The 24056-nt window shown below is 43.0% G+C and overlaps 1 protein-coding gene across 3 annotated transcripts in view; it reads left to right on the forward strand.

Moving 5' to 3' along the window:
* The window catches only part of LOC122558221 (hypoxanthine-guanine phosphoribosyltransferase-like), a 90610-nt gene that overhangs the window by 17188 nt on the left and 49366 nt on the right, over positions 1-24056 (forward strand). For all 3 annotated transcript variants that reach the window (XM_043706553.1, XM_043706555.1, XM_043706554.1), the window contains exons 3-8: positions 5936-6119; positions 7732-7797; positions 13362-13379; positions 17467-17549; positions 19086-19132; positions 21228-21304. In XM_043706553.1, the coding sequence (XP_043562488.1) occupies positions 5936-6119; positions 7732-7797; positions 13362-13379; positions 17467-17549; positions 19086-19132; positions 21228-21304 (475 nt within the window). The remainder of the gene's footprint in view (positions 1-5935; positions 6120-7731; positions 7798-13361; positions 13380-17466; positions 17550-19085; positions 19133-21227; positions 21305-24056) is intronic.

The raw sequence follows: 24056 nt of genomic DNA on the forward strand, positions 1-24056 counted from the left end.
CCCCCCTCGACCAGGAACTCCCCACATACGTTTGAGACACCACCCATGCCCTCCTCCACCTCCAAGACTTGTTTCCCTGGCCTCCAACGCCTCATCTTCACCATTGATATCCAATCCCTCTACACCTCCATCTGCCATGACTAGGGCCTCCAAGCCCTTCATTTCTTCCTCTCCCAACATCCCCAACAGTACCCTTCCACTGACCCTCTCATTCATTCGTTTGGCCGAACTGGTCCTCCCCCTTAACAATTTCTACTTCGAATCTTCCCACTTCCTCCAGACCAAAGGGGTAGCCATGGGCACCCGTATGGGCCCTAGTGATGCCTGTCTCTTTGGCTACGTAGAACAGTCCATCTTCTGTAGTTACACCGGCACCACTCCCCACCTCTTCCTCCACTACATTGATGACTGCACCGGTGCCACCTCGTGTTCCCGCGAGGAGGTTGAGCAATTCATCAACTTCACCAACACATTCCACCCTGACCTCAAATTCACCTGGACCATCTCTGACACCTCCCTCCCCTTCCTGGACCCCTCCATCTCCATTAATGACGACTGACTTGACACCGACATTTTTTTACAAACCCACCGACTCCCACAGCACCTGGATTACACCTCTTCCTACCCTACCTCCTGCAAAAATGCCATCCCGTATTCCCAATTCCTCTACCTCCGCTGTGTCTGCTCCCAGGAGGATCAGTTCTACCACAGAACACACCAGATGGCCGCCTCCTTTAGGGACCGCAATTTCCCTTCCCACGTGGTTAAAGATGCCCTCCAACACATCTCATCCACATCCTGCATCTCCGCCCTCAGACCCCACCCCTCCAACCGTTACAAGGACAGAACGCCCCTGGTGCTCACCTTCCACCCTACCAACCTTCTCATAAACCAAATCATCCGACGACATTTCCGCCACCTCCAAACGGACCCCACCACTAGGGATATATTTCCCTCCCAACCCCTTTCCGCCTTCCGCAAAGACCATTCCCTCCGTGACTACCTGGTTAGATCCACGACCCCCAACAACCCATCCTCCTGTCCTGGCACCTTCCCCTGCCATCGCAGGAATTGCAAAACCTGCGCCCAACCTCCTCCCTCACCTCCATCCAAGGCCCTAAAGAAGCCTTCCACATCTATCAAAGTTTTACCTGCACATCCACCAATATCATTTATTGTATCCGTCACTCCCGATGCGGTCTCCTCTACATTGGGGAGACTGGATGCCTCCTAGCAGAGCACATTAGGGAACATCTCTGGGACACCCGCACCAATCAACCACACCGCCCTGTGGCCCAACATTTCAACTCCCCCTCCCACTCTGTCGGGGACATGCAGGTCCTGGGCCTCCTCCACCACCGCTCCCTCACCACCCGACGCATGGAGGAAGAACGCCTCATCTTCCACCTCAGAACATTTCAACCCCATGGCATCAATGTGGATTTCACCAGTTTCCTCATTTCCCCTTTCCCCACCTCACCCCAGCTCCAACCTTCCCTGGGACACCCGCACCAATCAACCACACCGCCCCGTGGCCCAACATTTCAACTCCCCCTCCCACTCTGCCGAGGACATGGAGGTCCTGGGCCTCCTTCACCGCCGCTCCCTCACCACCAGACGCCTGGAGGAAGAACGCCTCATCTTCCCCCTTGGAACACTTCAACCTCAGGGCATCAATGTGGACTTCAACAGTTTCCTCATTTCCTCTTCCCCCACCTCACCCTAGTTTCAAACTTCCAGCTCAACACTGTCCCCATGACCTGTCCACCTGCCTATCTTCCTTTTCCACCTATTCACTCCACCCTCCTCTCTGACCTATCACCTTCATCCCCTCCCCCATTCACCTATTGTACTTTATGCTACTTTCTCCCACCCCCACCCTCTTCTCATTTATCTCTCCACGCTTCAGGCTCTCTGCCTCTATTCCTGATGAAGGGCTTGTGGCTGAAACGTCGATGTTTTTTTTTATATTTCTTTTTTTTGGTTTGTTTTTTTTCCCTGCTCCTCGGATGCTGCCTGACCTGCAGTGCTTTTCCAGCACCACTCTGATCCAGAAGCTTGAAAGGTGCTGTCAATCAAACCCGTGATGATTGTAACTGTCCTCGGCATAAAGTTGAAATATTTTTTAACTTGAAAATGGTCTGGAGTAGGTACACTCAATGTTGGGCTACCTCCCTCAGTCCTTGACTTTGATCAGAATGCTAATTTATACTTTTTTGGAGTAAGAATTAAGTAACAGTGCTTTTTAATAGGATTTGTTGTCTTACTGGATAATGTTTTAGCATTCAGATTAAGACCACCAGAGTGGGAAAACGAAAACAAGAAGAAAGGTGGGAATGAGGTTTGAGTCTGCTTTATTAAGATAGATCATTGAGAATCCTGGATTTAAATCCCTGAAAGAATATTTAATGGAGGTGAGGCTTTCGAAACACTTATGCTCTTGATTACCAGCACAGCCCATTGGACTACATCCAGCTGTGTGCATATGTATCACTTAAGATTTTTTTTAGCAGCAGGGTTGAGGGTGTGGTTGAAATTTTACTTATTTTGGGCACTCACTCAGTGAGTGGAATAAATGGAAATTTGGCAAGTCTGGGACATGGATTTGATTTCAGGACAGAATGTGCAGCTACTTTGTTCAGGGAGAGATGTTCAGTTCAAGATGAATGTTAACAATGTCAGTACAGCGTGTAATGAAAGGGGTCCCACTGCACTGAACTTTGAGAGGCTGTAGCTCTGAAACTACAACAGAGAGGGGGTCTTTGGTGTTCATCTGAGCTGGGAGTATTTGACACTGCCTGAAGTAAGATGTTCCACTTCTCAGCACTTTGCGTATTTGAAGTTTTTTTTTTAAGAAACAGTCACGAAAGCAGTTTGGTTCTGCAGAGTGCCTTATGAAGGAACAAACAAGCATTGGAGTTTGATTGTATCTACCAAACAAACCAAAGGCTTTTCTCACTTGTACATGACTATATGTACATATTTGAGCAGTGGGATGCCTGCTAACTGAACGAACCTCCATTTAACTTCAGAAAGACCTTAGATGGTGGTCGCTCCCCACTGCCTCAGTGGCAGTTGCCCCAAGGTTTACTGTGCCCCTCAGCACGTAGGCTTGGACCTTGGAATGTTCCATTTCTCAACCCTTTGTGTCCCACATCTGTTTGAGCAAATGCCTTTTCAAATGAGTAGGGGAATGTTGACAATGAACTGGCTCAGGACTGATGGACACTTTAAGCTATATATATATGATTTTCTTAATGTTCAAAGTGGCAACAGTGGAAAAGCTTTACTGTTTTCTCACTGTAAATTACACGTAATAATAAAGCCTGCATTCAAATTAAGAAAATGATCGCTTTCTGGTAATGGAGTGAATGTTTGTCATCGAGTCAGAGATGTACAGCATGGAAACAGACCCTTCAGTCCAACCCGTCCATGCCGACCAGATATCCCAACCCAATCTAGTCCCACCTACCAGCACCTGCCCCATATCCCTCTAAACCCTTCCTATTCATATACCCATCCAAATGCCTCTTAAATGTTGCAATTGTATTAGCCTCCACCACTTCTTCTGGCAGCTCATTCCATACACGTACCACCCTCTGTGTCAAAAAGTTGTCCCTCTGATCTCTTTTATATCTTTCCCCTTTCACCCTAAACCTATGCCCTCTAGTTCTGGACTGCACCCCCCACAAAAAGAAAACAGGAAAAAGACTTTGTCTATTTACCCTATCCATGCACCTCATGATTTTATAAACCTCTATAAGGTCACCCCTCAGCCTCCGACTCTCCAGGGAAAACAGCCCCACCTATTGAACCTGTTCTGTAGCTCAAATCCCCAAACCCTGGCAACATCCTTGTAAATCTTTTCTGAACCCTTTAAAGTTTCACAACATTCTTCTGATATGAAGGAGACCAGAATTGCACACAGTATTCCAACAGTGGCCTAACCAATGACCTGTACAGCTGTAACATGATCTCCCAACTCCTGTACTCAATACTCTGAATAAGGGAAAGCATACCAAATGCCCCCTTCACTATCCTATCTACCTGTGACTCCACTTTCAAGGAGCTATGGACCTGCACTCCAAGGTTTCTTTGTTCAGCAACACTCCCTAGGACCTTACCATTAAGTGTATAAGTCCTGCTCAGATTTGCTTTCCCAAAATGCAACACTTTGCATTTATCTGAATTATGCGAAGATAAATCTGCTACTTCTCAGCCCATTGGCCCATCTGATCAATATCCTGTTGTAATCTGAGGTAACCTTCACTGTCCACTATACCTCCAATTTTAGTGTCATCTGCAGACTTACTAACTGTACCTCTTATGCTCGCATCCAAATCATTTATGTAAATGACAAAAAAGTAGAGGACCCAGCACCAATCATTGTGGCACTCCACTGGTCACAGGCCTCCAGTCTGAGAAACAACCCACCACCACTACCCTCTGTCTTCTACCTTTTGAGCCAGCTCTGTATCCAAATGGCTAGTTCTCCCTGTAGTCCATGAGATCGAACCTTGCTAACCAGTCTCCCATGTTGTACGCCTTACTGAAGTCCATATAGATCACGTTCACCACTCCGCACTCATCAATTCCCTTTTGTTACTTCAAAAAACTCTGAGATATTCCTGGAAATACATCCAAGGAAGTTATTTGGGTTGAACCGAGAAATAAGGTGATCACCCCTTCCTTATTGGGATTCTATTATAGACCCCCTAATAGTCAGAGGGAAATTGAGAAACAAGTTTGTAAGGAGATCTCAGTTATCTGTAAGAATAATAGGGTGGTTATGATCGAGGATTTTAACTTTCCAAACATAGACTGGGACTGCCATAGTGTTAAGGGTTTAGATGGAGAGGAATTTGTGTGTCCAAGAAAATATTCTGATTCAGTATGTGGATGTACCTACTAGAGAAGGTGCAAAACATGACCTACTGTTGGGGAATAAGGCAGGGCAGGTGACTGAGGTGTCAGTGGGGGAGCAGTTTGGGGCCAGCAACCATAATTCTATTAGATTTAACATAGTTAAGGAAAAGAATAGACCAGATCTAAAAGCTGAAGTTCTAAATTGGAGGAAGGCCATTTTTTTGACGGTATTAGGCAAGAGCTTTCAAAAGCTGATTGGGGGCAGATGTTTGCAGGTAAAAGTATGGCTGGAAACTGAGAAGCCTTCAGAAATGTGATAGCAAGAGTACAGAGACAGTATATACCTATTAGGGTGAAAGGAAAGACTGGTAGGTATAGGGAATGCTGGATGACTAAAGAAATTGAGGGTTTGTTTAAGAAAAAGATGGAAACCCACGTCAGGTGTAGGCAAGATAGATTGACTGAATCCTTAGAGTATAAAGGCAGTAGGAGTATACTTTGACGGAAATCAGGAGGGCAAAAAGGGGACATGAGTTGGCTTTGGCAAATAGAGATAAGAAGACTCCAAAGAGGTTTTTCAAATGCATTTAGGACAAAAGGGTAACTATGGAGACAATAGGGCTCCTCAAAGATCAGCAAGGCTGTCTTTGTGTGGAGCTGCAGGAGATGTAGGAAACACTAAACGAGTATTTTGCATCCATGTTTATTGTGAAAAATGATATAGAAGATATAGAATGTAGGGAAATAGATGTTGACATCTTAAAATCTCCATATTACAGGGGAGGAAGTGCCAGATGTCTCAATGCATAAAAGTTGAGGTTTGTACTTTTTAAAGCATACCACAGATGTACAGAGAGCACAGGTGGTGATGGAGATTTATTAACTGCATGACATTAGAACTGGAAGATCAAACTTTTGCCTTGGCCTATTAATATATCAGTTTGGAGAAGTGCAACAAAGCAGCTCCAGGATTCCAGCAGTCTGCGCAAAGATGACTGGTTGAATGGCCTCTTTCCTAAGGTTTCATTCTGGATTCTGATGATGCAGTAGGTATTATTTGCTTTCTCAGGACAGAACGCATGGCCAGAGATATAATGAAGCAGATGGGAGGTGATCACATTGTTGTCCTTTGCGTACTGAAGGGAGGTTACAAGTTCTTCGCAGACCTTTTGGACTACATCAAGGCTCTAAATAGAAACCAGGATGAGTCGCTGCCAATGACCATTGATTTCATCAGATTGAAAAGTTACTGTGTAAGTATGTCCTTGCCAGCTGTAGAAGATGGCCCAAATGGTCTGTTTGAGTTACGTATTGCAGTTAGAGGACAAAATGTACATAATGTAGTGAAGTGAACTGGAGACAGAAACAATACGTTATGATTTCGGGGACAGGAACCGAGTTGTTTTGTATTGTCAATTCTGATGATTAAAGTGGGATTTTCAAGTTGGTGGGGGAAAAGCTGATTGGGAATAGGTGGGATTCATGTCGGGATAGGTATTGGTGCTATGGCATTTTTTTTCAAAGCAGGGCACCATTGTAATGGATGGGCGTGGCTGTTTTTGGTGTGGGGGTCTGCTACACTCCAAGAACTGGTTTATTGCTTACTGCTTGGGAATTTAGTTGTGGACAGTGATAGCTGCATTTTAGTTTTTAGGCTTTGTGGATGCACCCAGAATTCAGAAACCTCTATGTTGTGGAGGGATTGGGGTGGTCGCTGAGGTGACATTCCTATCATGGGAAGGGAAACAGATTAACTTATGCACTGAGGATTCATATGCTTACAAGTGCCACTGTGGGGAAAGCAGGCACATTAAATTTCTCTCCAGCATTCTTTACCTCTCTCTTAAATGCTGGGTTTTCCGAGTGTTGGGATGCCTCACTGCTCAGGGTTAAATTCATAATGGAGATGAAATTTGAGGCATGCACCCTCATTGAAATGGATAAATAAGCAATCTACCTCCTGGGGAGCAGTTTGGGTGGTCACCCTCCGTTGACACCAGAAGTGGGTGGGTTGGTTTGGTTTTGTGATTTCTATCACTCACCCCATCCAAATTCACTTCTAATAATCTCAACATCCCACTCCTGCCAGAGTCAGCACCCTCCAGAAACCTTCATGTGTAAGCCTAGACCTTGAATATTGGAAGGCTGTGCAACCATGAAGTCTGGCAGAACTGAGCTCACGTCAGTGCTGGATCCAAGCGACACAGGTACTTTTAACAGCTAAAGGTGACATGTGAATAACATTCATCACTTGGATGTGTAATCCCTCTTTCATTTCCCTTACTACTAGCCTAAAGGCATTTCAAGCCCATCATATTACCTCTAACAGTTCTTTTTTAGCGAGATCTCCTGAATCATTAGGCTGGGATTGAACTGGGGCCTTGCTGCTGGGGTTACAGCTTTGTGGGAGGGAGAGGGGGTTGGAAGGGGAGTGGGGTGGGATGCAGTGAGGAGGAAAGAGATAACAAGGGGTTGCTGGCAGTGGGATGCACGCAGCTGGCCCCTCAAGCATTGATGCATACCAGAGGATTAATAATGGTCCAATTCTCAGTTGATTAAATGATCGCACACCAAGCTCCCTTCATAATTGTGATCCTTTCCCACCAAACCGGAGAGACTCCAGCAGCAAGTGTCTGTATGAAATGTAGAAATGTGAAGTGCAACAAAGCAGTGAATAGTGAAATTGCAATGTAAACTCAAACAGGAAAGCCCACAATGGATTCAAATCCACAGTAGGTTTCAATAACTTATAACTAGGAATTGAGTTAATTCCTGGTGACGTCCAAGTGAATGCTTTATGTGTATTGATCTTCCATCTGTTACTCCTGCAAAATTACTACACCCTTTTCTCTATCTTTTGTAAAGAATGACCAGACAGTAAAGGAGGTGAAAGTTATTGGAGGGGATGACCTGTGCATGTTGGCTGGAAAGGTTAGTATAATACTCTCTGGTGCCATAACAATTTAACTATATTTAAGTGTATAGTGTGCATGTGCACATAGCTGACTGTTGTGCATGGCACGACATGCTGGGAATCCCAGAATAGCACCCAGCAAAATACCACTCACCATCAAGCAGATAATGCTATTGTTTTCAACTTTCAACAGCCAAACATACAAATGAGCGTGAGTATGTGGCACAGCCCCTTGAACTATCTCTGCCAAATGTGGTTTATCTGATTACTCTATATTCCTACCCTTTATCCTTCCACCCCTTGCTTGTGAAGAGTCTATCTGCTGGATTGACTTTTTTAAAAAAAATGCTGCTCCTAGATTTTTGTGAACCGTGGATTCGGAGAAAATTAATGGTCTTGGATGTTTCCATGATCTGTCCTTAGTATAAACATCTTGTTCTATTATTGATCCAGGGTTTTGCAGTCACCTGTTGTCTGATGCTGTTCCAGATGGTTTGTCTGACCTTGTATTTTTGTTGAAAAGAAAATGCTTCATAGAAGTAATCGCCACCCATATGCCACTAATTTAAAATCCAAATACCAAAAAATGATATTTACACCTTTCTTCACAATCCTTCCATCATGATGTCTGACATTGCTTTTAAGTTCTCCGGCCTGGTAGCTTCTCCTCTACTTTATCCCTTTGATTCTAGCATTGTGTACTTTCCCCCCACTCACCTCCAGGGATTTCAGAACCTTTTTTATAGCTGACCAGCCCAGCTGGACTCAGGTGAATTTTGGCTTCTGGTTCTATTTTTCGAGCCTTGCTTTTTTTTTTGCTTCTATTCATTTGAATAAAGCAGTGTGCGTCAGTGGGTAGGTGGCTGAATACTTTTTAACTCTCAATTTTGATAGTGTTATACAGCACAAAAACAGACCCTTTTGGACCATTGCCAACTATAATCCCAAACTAAACTTGTTCTACTTGCCTGCACTTAGCGCATATCCTTCCAATATCCTTATTCGAATGTCTTTTAAACATCTGTCACTTCTTCCTCTGGAAGTTCATTCCACATCACTGTTTTATTTTAAAAATATTGCCCTCCTATCTTTTTCAAATCTTTCTGCCCCTCACCCTAACATTATGCCCCTAGTCTTGAAATCCCCCACCCTAGGGAAAAGACACCTGCCATTCACTTTATCTATACCCCACATGCTCTTTTAAACCTTTATAAGGTCACCCATCAACCTCTGAAGCTCCAGTGGGGGCAAAAATGTCCCAGCCTATACAGCCTCTCCTTATAACTCAAGCCCTTCATTCCTGGCAATGTTTCATTAAATTTCATGCTTCCTGTAATTTTTAGACAAGCATTTAATTATTCATGACCACCTTCACTTCCTGGCCCAAATGTTTGAGGTGGCAGGATTCTCAGAACTGGGATTGAATATGGTACATGGAGTGGCTTTTGTGGCTAGTGGAACTGCTGCAATAGATTATGGGCAGCAGCAAATTCAGTGATCTGCTTCTGGAGTGGCTACCCTTTATTAAGAATGGTAGTTCAACACCAAGAGCTGCCAATCGATCAGAAGAATGACAGCTCAGCAGCACCTCTGGCGACGGGCATTGCTGGGGTTGTAGCAAGAGAATGAGGGTGCCTCAGAGGTTGGGAGCACTCTGGTAAGTGGGGCAGATGATAGCTTACAACCTGCTAGGAAGACCTCAACTGGTGAGGGTGAGGAAGCACACTTGGGCTGCCTGTACCCTTGGAGTTGTTCTGCATGGCATCAGTGTCCTTCAGTTTCTCACCCTGCCATTTGACGGTGCTGGGCACGTTTCTGTGGAGGATGCGGGGGATGGGTGGTCTCCTTATCAGGCTTCAGACGACTCTGCTATCCTGCAGCCTCCCTCTCCCAACAAAATGGGTAGCTAATCTACTAACTTACCCACCAATATTGCAATGGAATTCCATGCCAAGGGGGAGATGTGCTTTTTGCTTGCTCTTTTTTTGGTTCATTGTTGTAAAATTTTTTTTCCAGAATAAATTGGGACCCAACATGAGAGAGAAATAGTTATGTCACAGGAAGACTGTAAGATCATTGGTAATGGCTATTAATTTGACTATTAATGGTTACTTTCAGGTTGAAGGAAAGATAATGGAAATATTGACTGGTTACAAACTAAAAGGCCAGTAGGAAACTTTTAAAACTCAAATTAAGAGCTGAGGAAATAAAATAGAGATGCAGGGCCAGATGATGTGTTTTACCTGTATGATGTGATTGGTGGTGGCCCCCATTATGGTTTGTAATTACTACACCTGTAGCAAGTGTTGGTTGTTTGAGGAATGCCTCATCAGAGTTGATGATCTGGAGTCTGAGCTTTGAACACCGTAACACATCAGGGAGGGAGAAAGAGTTACCTGGATGCTGTTTCAGGAGGCATTCACATCCTTTAGATTAACTACCTCAAATTTTGTGTGACTATGAGCAAGGCAGGTAGAGGGATCCAGGAGGTGTAGAGCTGAAGGAGCCTCTAAGCTTGAGTTTGACTAACAGGTTTGAGATTCTTGTTTCTTCTGTGGATGAGAGTCAGGATGATAATAAGCAAACTGACCATGGCACCATGATACAGGAAGCCATTCAAGAGGGGTGAGAAAAGAGAAATGTAGTTGTAATTGAGGATAGTATAATCAAGGGAATAGACACTGTTCTCTGTAGCCAGGATAGTGTTCCAAAGACTCTGTTGCCTGCTTGGTGCCTGTGTTTAGGATATCTCATCTGGGACATTTGTGCCAGTACTGGGAAGGAAGGAGCTCTTCCAATGGGATGGGCTCCACCTGAATCATGGTGGGACCAGAGTTGTGGTGAATTGCAAAACAAGAGCCATGGGTAGAGACTTAAACAATAATGGTGGGGGTGTTCAGTTGATAGAAAATTATGGAAAAACTTGAAAGCTGGGGAGGGTTCAGCAGTGGTTCAAGTTTCCAGAACAAGGAATAGATCAGAGTACAGAATGTATAGGAATGATAGGATGTTGTAGATATCACGTGGCTGCAAGAGGATCTGGGATGGGAACTTGATATCCAAGGATATATGTCCTATTGACAAGAGAGGCAGAGGGGGTGGGTTGCCGTGTTAGTAAGAAATAAAGTGAAATTGATAGCAAGAAATGACATTTGGTTAGAAGGCAGAAACTGGGTAGGTAGAGTTAAGGAACTACAAAGTTCAAAAGCTCCTGCTGGGAGTTGTGCACAGGCCTCCTAGCAGCATGTGGAGACAAAAATAAATCAAGAGAGTGCCTTTCTTAAATGCCTTTTCTATTACAATAATCACGTGAGAGCTTCAAGATGCAAATGAACTGGGAATCATGTTGATCCTGAGGAAAGGGATTTGTGGCTTATCTACAGAATGTTTTTGGGGCGGCTTGTTGTGGAGCATACGAGGGAACTGACCGTTCTGGATTGGGTGATGTATAATGAGGCAGAGTTGACCAGTGAGCTTAAGGTGAAGGAACCCTAAGGGAATAGGAACCATAACATGATAGAATTCACACTGCAGCTTGGGAGGGAACAGCTGGAATCGGATATAATATTAAAATTTAGTAAAGGTAACTACTAAGACTTGAGGGAGGAGCTGGCCAAAGTTGATTGGAAGAGGATACTAGCAGGGAAGATGGTGGAGCAGCAATGGCAGGAGTTTGAGGGTAATTTCGGAGGCACAGCAGGAGTAAGCAATGTATTAAGGGAGGACGAGGTAACTATGGCTGACCAGAGAAGTCAGGTACAGCATAAAAGAAAAAGCATACAATATGACCAAGATTAGTACAAAGCCAAAGGATTGGAAATCCTTTAAAAACCAGCAGAGGATAACTTAAAGGAAATGAGGGGGAGATGATTAAATAAGACGGTAAGCTAGCTAGAAATATTAAAGATTGCAAGGCTTTTTTAAAAGGTAAGAGAGGCAACAGTGATATTGGACTGTTAGAAAGTGAGACTGGAGAGATAGTAATGGGTAACAAAAAAATGATAGACTAGCTGAATAGGTACTTTGCATCGATCTTCACAATGGAAGATACCAGCAGTGTACCAGAACTTCAGACTCAATGGGCACAGGTGAGTGTAGTGGCTGTCACTAAGATGATGATGCTGGGAAGCTGAAGATAAAGAAATCAGTCTAACCATAGAACATAAAACATTACAGTACAGTACAAGCCCTTCGGCCTCAATGTTGCGCTGACCTGTGGAACCACTCTGAAGCTCATCTATCCTACGCTATTCCATTTTCATCCATATGTTTATCCAATGACCACTTAAATGCCCTTCAAGTAGGTGAGTCTACTACTGTTGCAGGCAGTGCATTCCACGCCCCTAAATGACCAGATGGACTACACCCCAGAGTTCTGAAGGAGATGGCTGAGGAGATTGTGGAGGCATTGGTGGTGATCTTACAGGAATCACTGGAGTCAGGGAGGGTCCTGGAGCACTGGGAATAGCTCCTGTAAAACCCTTGTTTAAAAAGGGAGGAATTAGGAAGACCTTAAACTGAAGGGCTTAGCCTGACCTTAGTTGTTGGTAAGATTTTGGAATCCATTATTAACGATAAGATTACAGAGTGCTTGGAAGTGCATAGTAAAATAAGGCTGAGGTTGTGCCTGACAAATCTGTTAGAATTCCTTTGAGGAGATAATGAGTAAGTTAAACTAAGGAGAGCCAGTGGACGTCATCCAATTGGATTTCCAAAAGACTTTGACAAGGTGCCACACAAGAGGCTGCTGAATAAGAGACCAATGTGTTGGGGAAAGGTTCTAGCATGAAGAGCACATTGGCTGATTAGTTGAAGGCTGAGAGTGAGCATAAGAGGTCTGTTTCACGATGGCAGCCAGTTATTAGTGGAGTTCTGTAGGGGTCAGTGTTGGGATTACAACAATCCACATTATACATTAACGATCTAGATAAAGGGCATTGGCAAACTTAGCAACAATGACAGAAAGGTTGGAGGGATAGGTGGTATTGAGGAAATGGGGAGACTACAGAAGGACTTGGACACTTCAGAGGAGTGGGCAAAGAAGTGGCAGATCGAATTCAATATGGGAAAGTGTGAAGGTTTCAAGAAGGCTAGAATATGCAAGCAGAGATTATTGTAAGGCTCTGGCTAGACTGCATGTGGAATATTGTGAGCAGTTTTGGGATTGTTGAAAGGGGGGGGTACAATATCTGGATGCATGTTTGCTCACTGAGCTGGAAGGTAGCAGCTCAGCCAGCAAACTTACATCCAGAACCTGAACCTGAGCTACAAATCTTCTCAAAACTAGGGAGAAAAGAGATTGTTTGATTGATTGGATGTTGTAAGTCAATATTGTGGGAGGCAGCCTTGACAGCAGTCATTTTATGTTAAAGAAGAGAAGAGGTAGAGGGACTGAAAAGATTGATCAATTAAAGCTGGATTTGGTTGAAGTCAACTAAGCTAAAGCCAAAATTATCGCACTCTTCTAACTAGATCTTCTAACAATGTGCAAGTTGATTACAGATCATTTACTGTAAAGTTGATTGAAATCAAATTTTTAATCTCTTTTTTTTTCTTCCCCATCTATTGCTACATGATCTAGAATGTTCTAATAGTTGAGGTAAGTCAGTTTTGTTCTCATTTCCTAATGTCTGGCATATGTTGTATGACCTTCTAAAATGCAATGGGTCTCCTGGTTTGTTATGAAAATAGACTTTCATGTGCTATCAATTTAAAAAATGAGTCTTTAATTTTGAATCCCCTTACTATTTTGGTAAACTATATTTTAAATCTCACAATAGGGGTCTGGACAGAGTACTTAGGCAAAAACTGTTCCTGCTTATGAAAGGATCGAGAACCAGAGGGGACAATTTTAAAGTGTTTTGCAAAAGAAGCCAGTGGGAGGTAGAAGAGCACTTTCACAGTGGTTCAGGATTGGAATGCACTGTTGTGAATTGTGGGTGAAAGCAGCTTCATCAGAGCCAGGAGTAGGGCAATCAAACCCTTAAGCCTGCTCCATCATTTGATACAACCATGGCTGGTCTCACCTTGGCCTCAAATCCACTTTCCTGCCTGCTCTCCATAACCCTTCAACCCGTTACTAATTTTTAAAAAAATCTCCTCCTTAAATGTTCCAGCATTCTCTGCACTCTGCGAGTTCAGTTAAAGCATTCAAGAGGGCATTGGATGATTTGTTACTCTGTGAGCTTGTTATTGCGTCAAAGTGGATGATTGGCACCAAGTCAAAATACCCAGCGAGCCAGTGCAGGCATATTGGGCTGAATGGCCTCCTTTTGCACCATAACAATTCTGTGATTCATGTCTGAGCTCACCCAACTTCAATCTCTTGCTCATTCTCATTAGAGACAATCCCTATAGTTTCTCAGGCCCTCAGCCCTGGGGTTCCCTCCCCAAACCTGCAAAATGTGCAGCTAAATTTGAGTTAATGGTGAACTAATGTTTTTTTCCAATTTCATTTTATTGCTGGGTATTAAAACTCAAAGGACGTGGAGATCTGGGAGAGAAAACCAGGCTTCCAGTTTTGCTATTACAAATTCATCCTTTTTTCTTTCCCCCCCCCTCCCCCTCCCCCAACTGAAAAGCTGTGTTTCCTGAAATGCAGTTCACTTGTGTATTCCTTCACATGGCTTCATATGTTTTACTAAATTTCTAATGGACTTTAATGTTATTAACCAGGAAAAAAAGACACCAGATTCTATGGAGACTTGACAGGTTTGATGTGGACAGACTGTTTCCTTATGGGAGGATCTAGGATCTGATAGTATGATCTCAGAGTAAAGGTGTTGCCCATTTAAGACGGGCAAAGTGGCCTTTCTTCTCTCTCTGGATCTGGGGAATTTTTTTACCACAGAGGGCTGTTGAAACATGGCTGTTAAGAATTCTTCAAGACTGAGATAGACAGATGTTTAAAAAGTAACGGTAATGAGGATAATGCAGGAAAGAGGAGTTGATTATCCAATCAGTCAAATCTGAGGAGCAAACCTGATGGACTGAATGGCATACTTGTACTCCAATGTGCTATGGTGTAAGATGACATTATTAATTGGTACCAGTTTACAGCAATATCCTTCTCAACTGGCACCTGCATATCCCAAGAGTGAAAAAACTTTCCCATATATTCACAATGATATTTCAGAACCTCTGGTTTCTTCTGCTACAACAACACAAACTTATATTGATATAGACCCTTTAGTCCAGTAACAGATTCCAAGGTGTTTCTGTGGCATGCAATCAAAGTTGGCACAATATGAGATAGTTATGTTTTTAATATTCCTTCAAGCAAGGGAGAGATTGGGATGTTTAGCAAAACCAGTTCAGAGCATATTGCACAGATGACTGAACGTTATGCTTTATTTGTAGAATCCCTACAGTGCAGATAGAGGCCATTTGGCCCATTGAGTCTACACTAGTCCTCTGTAGGGCTTCCTACCCTATCACCATAGCCCTGCATTTACCATAGTTAATCCACCTAGCCTGCACATTACCGGGCAATTTAGCACGGCCAATCCACCTAACCTGCACATCTTTGGACTGTGGGAGGAAACCGGAGCACCCGGAGGAAACCCCCAGAGACAGTTGGCCAAGGGTGTAATTGAACCCGGGATCCAGGTGTTGAGATGAGCTGCGGGGTAACACCCTAAGCAAAAACAAAGCAAATTTGGGTTCTGCCCGTCCAAAACGGAGGCATGTTGTAGGATTTGGAGGAAGTGAAAAAGATGAGCTTGGGGTGATTGGTAAGCCAGGATGCGAATTTCAAAACTGAAACAAGATGGGGATTACGAGAGCAACGGATGAATGAGTTAGCACATTGGAAAGGCTTCCTGAACAGAGATTCAACCTGTGACTGTGTGGTTGGCCTTGCAAGATGCATGAGAAGACCCAACTTTACGTTAAGTGAGTACAATAAGAAATGTGACAATATTTCCTGCCACATTACAGCCATCATTGTGTTAGGCCCAGAACATACAATCCCTTGAACCCACCATCCTGTCTCAGACCTCACTGATTATAAATAAATCTCAAAGACCTCTTTGTCGAATTTTAAGATTTCTTGCCATGAGTATCTTTTGTTTGATGCAGTTTTTTCTTTTGAAAATGGTACTTCTCTGCTCTGTTCACCTCTCGACAAGGTGATTAAATTTAATCCAGAGGACAGTAGGACTGAATGATTTAGACAACTATTGTGACTTTTTATCTAAGTCAATGAGATATCAACAAAATAAAGACGGTTTAGCATTCTTCAGATATCATCATAATTGTTGTTGAGTGTGTTGCTGTATATATTTGAGATCAGTCTTTTTTTTTGGTTTGGTTCTTTCATGGGTTGTGCATGTTACTGGCAAGGCAGGATTTGTTATACATCCCTAACTGAGTGGCTTGCTAGGCCATTTCGGAGGGGCATCTAGAGCCAGCCATATTGCAGTGGTTTTGGAGTCTCATGCAGGCCAGATCGGGTAAGGATGGCAGATTTCCCTAAAGTACATTTTATGAACCTAATGCATTTCCACATTAGTCAATGATATTTGTTGTCACCATAGTTGAGACCAGCTCTTAACTTAAAGTTAAATTCCACTAGTAGCTTTACATGGGATATGAATACTCACCCTCTGATCTCATGCTCTGGATTGCTAGTCTAGTAGTATTACCAGAACATCACCATCTCCTTTATGTTAGTTACTATGACAATTGAACTATAAGGAGGCAGGAGTAAGTCATTTGGGCCCTCAAACCTGCTGTGCCATTTAATGGGATCGTTCCTCACATCCACTTTCCTGCCTTTTGCCTGTAACCCTTTATTCCCTGACTAATCAAAGATCTATCTGTCTCGTCCTTAAATATACTCAGGGCAAAGCTCTCTGTGGCAAGGGGTTCTAAAGATTCTCAACTCTCAGAAGAAATTCCTTCTACTTTGTCTTTAAATTGGTACTCCTTTATTCTGAGACTATGCCCTTTGATCCTAGACTCTCCCATAAAGGGAAACAACCTCTGCATATTTACCCTGTCAAGCCCCTTAAGAATCCTATTTTTCAATGAGATCACCTCTCAATCTTCTAAACTCCCAGTGAGTAGAGTCCCAACCTGTTTAGCCTTTGCTCAAAGACAATCCCTCTATACCAGAGCTCATCCTTGTGAACATTTTCTGAACTGCCTCCAATAATTCTGTCTTTGGCTCGGTTAGACACTGCATGGTCAGTTTTTAAAATTTATTTTAATTATTTTTATCATCACCGCTTTCTTTTATTTAAAATTAATATTCGTCACAACCGGGACTAAACGGTCTTGGGTTTTGCAATTAACTATTTGTTTCAAGCAGAATACAAAACATAATAGTTTGAAATAATGTAAGGATTGTTAGTTTTTGCTTGAAAGACCCAAAATTAACATTGTGTTTTACAGTTGACTGGAGAAGTAGAATGGGAGACCGAGACCATCAGACCCCAGGGTCAGAACCATTAAGTCAACAGTGACACCTGTACAGTTAAATGGAGGGGATGCTAGGGGTATTGTTAGTTTATCATTGTGGAAAGATTGATCTGGGTATAATGTACTGCTATTTATTGCCAGTAATGTTAGTTTTATGTAGTACTACTTTTAAATTTCTTCCATCCCGCCACCCCACCGCATTTAACTCCTTGAATTCCATTACCTGGTTATAATTCAGTGCCTTGTGTTGCTTCCCTCTCCAGGACATTGTCGAAACTGGGAGAACTATGAGGAAACTTCTCGGACTCCTAGAAAAATACAAGCCACAAATGGTCAAAGTAGCAAGGTAGAGTGCACTTCTGTAGGCCAGTTGGCACTTTGGCCCCTGTACAACATCCAACTCTGACCTTTGGGTGACCAGGGGGTGATGAGTGATGAATCGAGCTGCCAGAGGAAGTGGAAGCGGGTACAATTAAACATTTTAAAAAAAAAACATCTGGATGAGTACGTGAACACAAGGGATTAGAGAGAGATGGGACAAAAGCTGGCAAATGGGACTAGGTCAGATTGGAATGTCTGGTTGGCACTGACAAGGTGGACCCAAGGGTCTGTATCTTGCTGTATGACACTGTCTTTATAACTCTCAGTGAGGGAGTACTATATTTTGAGAATCTGCTGTACTCTTAGGTGAATCTAAAATATCCTATAGCTCTATTTTGAAGAGGAGCAGAGGAGTGCTTCCCAGTGTCCTTTCAATATCTGTCCTTCAATCAACAGCATTATAAAACAGATTATCAATAGTCTGTGGTGCAGTACTAGTGTCCCTACAGGTTGATGAAAAAACCTTTTTGGTCATTATCTGATCATTCACACTTCCCTGTTTGTGGGATTTTGCTGAGAAAAAAATTGACTGCTGCATTTATGTGGAAACCTAGAAAATAGGGTCCTCTGGGTCTATGATCTTGATTTGATCATCCAACTCGGTGCCCTGTTCCCACTTTCTCCCCCATACCCTTTGTTTTGACCTTGACTGTTTTTGTAGCAAAGATTTCCACAGGCTCACCACTCTCTGGGTGAAGACATTTCTACTCAGCTCAGGTCTGAAATGGACTACTACAGATCCTTGTTCCTGTATTTCCTACATTAGAGCCAATGAGAAACTTCTATGTTGTGTTAGATGTTGGGATGCCCCAAACTCTTCAAAGGCTTATCAGAAATGAGGGTTTTTTTCCCCCCTTGTTATCTCAATCATAACATCATTAGCAATGACAAGATCTGACAATACGGTATATCAATTTAAGGCAGATACTTGCATCTCTGAAGTAGAATGTCAATTAACATTCAAAAATGCCCATAACCACATGAGCTGAACTAACAGGTTGTGATGCATTGTTGGATCAAGGAGTCCACTGTGATTGTACATTCCATTACAATTTAATGTAGTGACCTTGAATATTCTGCCCTATGCTCCACTCCCTTCATGGTACATGACCAGTTTTTCACTGTGCTGGTTTAGGAAGTCACTATATTGATTATATTTTGTTTTATTTTCATTCGTGGGATGCTGGGGTCAGGCCAGAATTTATTGCCTATCCCTAATTACCCCAGTGAAAATGGTCATGAGCCACGGCCTTAAACCACTACAGTCCTTTGGGTGCGGTTAGTAAGGGAGTTCCCAGATTTTGACCCACTGACTGTAAAGAGACCATGATTAAGTTCCAGTTTGGGATAATGTTTGGCTTGGAAGGGACCTTGGAAAACCACTGCTTGCAGTGTGTCTACTGCCCATGATCATCTAGGCAGTAAGGGTCATGGCTTATGAAGGTGCTGCTGAATGGGCCCATGTTAAATGACTTTGTTTCTCTTTTGAATCGACTTGCAGCTTGTTGTTGAAAAGGACCCCTCGAAGTTCAGGATATAGACCAGATTGTAAGTACTGCACTCCGTTTACTTGATGAATGTCCAAGAAAGAAGATTGAGCCCCAGTTCTAATCTCCTGACTGGGAGTTAGCAGTTACACCCAGTGATTGGAGGCTGTAAAACGGCCTGCTGTTGCAATATCAAATTTTTTTGTTGTTTTGAGAGAAATTTTGGGATAAAAGTCTCCAACTTTATATCCGAGAGATCCCAATGGCTTCTCAATCTTTGTGCTTGGTGTTGAGTGGTACAAACTAAGCACAATATTTTGCATTTTGTTGTACCTTTTTCAATGTTGTAAAATGTATGCTGTACAGCAGCACTCACAAACCGACATTGACTCCAAAGCGCAAAAGATATTTACATAGATGATCAAGGCTTTAAGAATAAGTTGGGTTTTAAGGCACTCTTAAAGGGGGAGAGAATCTGAGAGGCATAGGGACAGAACTTGAGAGCTTGGGCCCTCACTGCTCAGTCACGGCTACCAATGGTTGAGCCATTGAAATTGGAACTTTAAAAATTGATTCTTTTCTGGAATATAAGCACATCACTGACCTTAAATTAACCTCAAACTGAGTGGCTTGATAGGCCATTTCATAGAGTTAAGAGGCAACTGCATTCCTATGGATCTGAAATTGCATGTAGGCCAGACAGGGTAAAGACAGTAGATAACCTTTCCAAGAGGACCTATGTGAATCAGATGGGCTTTTAAATGACAATAGATACCTTCAAAGTCACAATTGCTGAAGCTAACTTTCTATTTCAGATTTATTAATTGAACTATGATTCTACCAGTCGCTGTAGTGGGATTTGAACTCGTGTTCCAGAGCATTACTCCCATATTTCTGGATTACTAGTCCATTGACGTCACCATTAGGACACCACCACCACCTTGTGAATGCACAAGAGGGCAGTGTTTGAGGAGGACTGAAATGGGAAGGTTATGCAATTAAAGATGTAACAGTGAGAAGGGATAAGGCAAGGGTGGGATTTGAAATCCGAAGTGAAGTTTAAAATAGTCGTTGCTGGACGAGGGGCCAGTATCAGTCAGAGAACCGTGATAATGGGTGAGGAGGACTTTGTGTTAGGATGTTTGGTGTTTGGGTTTTTTTTGGTGAGTGCATGTTTATGGGAGGATGGTCAGGAACCATTGAAATAGTTGAGATGCAGAGGTGAACATTTAAAATCATTATACTGGATTCCAATAATCTGTTTATCACTTCAGCTTTGTTCAGGATGTGGGTTATCCCAAAATAACCAAATGTGGTTATTGGATTTAGGCTGCAAAATGCACATAATGCTTGTTAGTGGGAAATAATCCAGCAATCCAGACTGTAATCCCTGGAATTTCTTTCCTAAAACTCTCCAAATCTCTGCCAGTCTTAAGATAACCCTTTTAAAAGCCACCTTGACCAAATACTTGGACGTCTTTTGCAATGTCTGTTTTGTTGACTCCGATGTAAATTATTGTTGCAGTGAGGTTTCATTCACTGGAGGTAGGTTTCACTGGCTGGGTCAGCATCTATTTCTGAGTACTGGGTAAATTGCAGCAGCTTGTGAAGTTCTGTCAAAGGTGCTATATAAATACAAGTTGCTTTTGCTTCACTCCTCATTTAGTAGAACTGTGGAAGGGGAGCTGACAAATAGATTTCCCTGCAATCAGGAATTCAGAAGAAGCCTCCATAATTGTAACTTCACGGCCTCTAAAACTAAGGTCCTCTCAAAGGGAGGCTGCAAAAAGTTGTTTTAAGCAAGTTTACGCTCTTGATTTTAGTATCTGAAAGAATGGCAAAAACTGATTCAATAGTGACATTCCAAAGGAAATTGGATATAGCAGATAGCAAGACTCTGGGGAATGGGATTAACTGATGTCCTCTTTCAAAGAACTAGCACAAGGCCTCATCAGCTGAATGGCCTCCTCCTAACCATTGATTCCAGTGAGGCCAGTTCATGGAATGAATCGATGTACCAAATGGTTGGAGGCTGGAATTGGAAGACCGGAAACATTCAGTAAGGTTGCAATCAAAGGGACTGAACAAAGTTTTATCTAGGGACATTGCAGCTACCAGTGGTTATGGTGCTAACATTTAATGCCTTGTTTTTTCAGTTGTAGGATTTGAAATCCCAGATAAGTTTGTGGTGGGATATGCCCTGGATTACAACGAGTATTTCCGAGACTTGAATGTAAGTATGCATTGCAACAAGTTTTATTTGCAACATGAAATTTTTTAAATGATGCCTTTTAGACTCTGAAGCTTCCACACAAGTTGCAGTGAGGGTTCTTTTTCACATTGCTTTACCTGTGCAGTAATTAATGGCTTGTCCCAAGTCCTCATCCATTAACTCAAAGATTTTGTGTTGCCCAGCTTTATTAGATCTTGCGAATGCATGATCCAGGTCTGCTCCCCTCTCTCATTATCTTTCGTGTACAGTCTAATGATATGCCTGTCACATTGTCCCCTCTCCGCACTCAGTACAATAGCGGTAGCCATTTGGAGTGGAACTCTACAGCCTTCTGGACTCCATATTGGGTCCAACAATTCTGGGACTTGAGGCACCTTCTACTATGTCCTTGTCCTTATCTCAAACCACACACAACCCATTGACCCCCATTAGTAGCTATTCAATCTCCTATGCTGATCATTATCCACTCCTTTATCTATTCAACTGTTCTTCTCTCCACATCGTTCACTCCTTAACCCTCTTCCCCAACCTAACTTATACATTTAATAAAACAACCTTTTCCTAGCTACCATCGGTTCTGAAGAAGGGTCACTGGACCTAAAAAGGTTAACTTATTTCTCTCCACAGATGCTGACAGACCTGCTGAGCTTTTCCAGCAACTTTTGGTTTTTGTTTCAGATTTCCAACATGTTCAGTTCTTCAGGTTTTTATGGAGTGTAATCTCTTCTGGGTTCTTGACACTCCGGCCAATACAATCTTGTTTCCTTGTTCAGATTCAGTGTCCATATTTCTGGGGGAGGCAGTGTTGCTTTTCCAGCACCACTCTAATCTCGTGGTAATATCACTGTAATAAAGACCCAGACTAATGCTCTGAGCACCCGCATTCAAATCCCATCACAGCAGTTGGTGTCGGTTAATCTCTATTAATAAATCAAGAATTGAAAGCGAGTCTCTGTGATGTCGAATATGACAATACCACTAACTATTGTGAAAAGCTGTGGTTCACTAAAGCCTTTATCCAGGGAAGAGCATCTGCTGTTACCTGGTCAGGCCCACCTGTGACTCCAGACTCTCAACCATGTGGTTGACTCTTAACTAACTTCTGAAATGGTTGGAATGAGTGACTCAGTTCAGTGCAATTCAAAATGGGCAACAAATGAAATCCCTTCACAGGAGGGTAGTCAAACAAAATTCAATTCCAACCCACATTAGGATATTTTGGAATGGGTGAGCCTGGTTGTAAGGCATTGTCTAAAGAAGAAGTAGTTTCCTCTTCCAACTCCATTTTCTTGCTGCACTACCCCTGGGAGGTAGTGCTTGTAATTTGTTAATTATTTAACCAGTGACATGGATGATCTGGTGATGAACAAAAAATTATTCCACCTTTCTCATTTATTTGTTGAATTTAGAGAGAGAATGGTGTCCACAGATTATAACCCAGGCATTTGAAGACTTAATCATCAGTAGAAACATATCAGCTAGAAGCAAGAGTAGGCCATTTGGCCCTTCAAAATCCTGCTCCACTGTTGTGATTAAAACTAGGTTGGCCAGGTGGATCTCATTGAGTATGTGGGACAGTCAGGGAGCCCTGGCTGACATATAAATAGGAGTCTGAGTCTCCTGACTTCTCCTCACTGTAGGGACTGGCTCTGAGCTGACCAGTCAGAGTCCGTATACTGTGCACATGTAAATAAATGGGACTTGATGACTGGATACCACCCTCTATACTGTTATTTCATCCACCATTCAGCATAATCATGGCAAATCCTCCAACTCAATACCCTGTTCTTGCTTTCATTCCATTCACTTTGTTCCCTTGAACATTATCTATTCCTTCCTTGAAAGCAATAGTAGAGTGATTAAAATAAAATACACACTGGCTGTCAAAAACAGCTTCTTCTTTTGTAGCTTGAGTTCCACGTGGGGCTCTCTTGTTTGTGTTGTCTCACCATTGAGTCAGTTTGTGGGTTGAGGGGATTGAAAAAAAAAATCCAAAGAACTGAGGATGCTGGAAACAGAAACAAAAATAGAAATTGCTGAAACAAGGAGGTCTGGTAGCATCTGTAGGGAGAGAGCAGAGTTAACATTTCCAGTGGCCCTCCCTTCCTGTGGGGCTCAGGTCTCGTTCCTGAGACTTAAGCAAACCCTGGGTTGGAGCTCCAGTGCAGCACAGGAAGTGATTCACTGTCGGCTATCGTGTCTCAGGTGAGATGTTAAATGGAGGCCTGGCCTACCCTGTCGGTTACACCTTGAAGATCCCACAGGAAGAGCTGGGAAGTTGTCCCTAGTGCTTGACCCTCACTGAACATTCGGCAGAATACAGGTGATGTGGGAAGTTGAATAGCCTGCCTAACCCGTAATCCCCTTTATAATGTTGCAGTAAGTCAGCAGCTTGGCTATATCTGTGAGTAGAAACATCTGTGGTAAGGGAAGGGTGCCTCCTAAAGGAAAGTTAGCAGCTGACTGACAGATTGTGAAGAGGTGTGCACTGCAGTTGTGTCACGCTGTGGGTGGCTAAAATCAGTGCAGAGTAGGTCAATACCTCTCCACCCATTCCCAGTGAAACGAAGTAGTAGGTCCGATCTTCTGGACCTGTTGTCAACATAGAACAATGTTGTGCCGAACATTTGTCCTAGCTTAAGCACCCATCCATGTACCTATCCAATTGCTGCTTCAAGGTCACCAATGATTCTGACTCTGCCACTCCCACAGGCAGCGCATTTCATGCCCCCACCACTCTCTGGGTAAAGAA

The sequence above is a fragment of the Chiloscyllium plagiosum genome, chromosome 17 (assembly GCF_004010195.1).
Source record: "Chiloscyllium plagiosum isolate BGI_BamShark_2017 chromosome 17, ASM401019v2, whole genome shotgun sequence".
In the NCBI taxonomy this organism is placed as follows: domain Eukaryota; kingdom Metazoa; phylum Chordata; class Chondrichthyes; order Orectolobiformes; family Hemiscylliidae; genus Chiloscyllium; species Chiloscyllium plagiosum.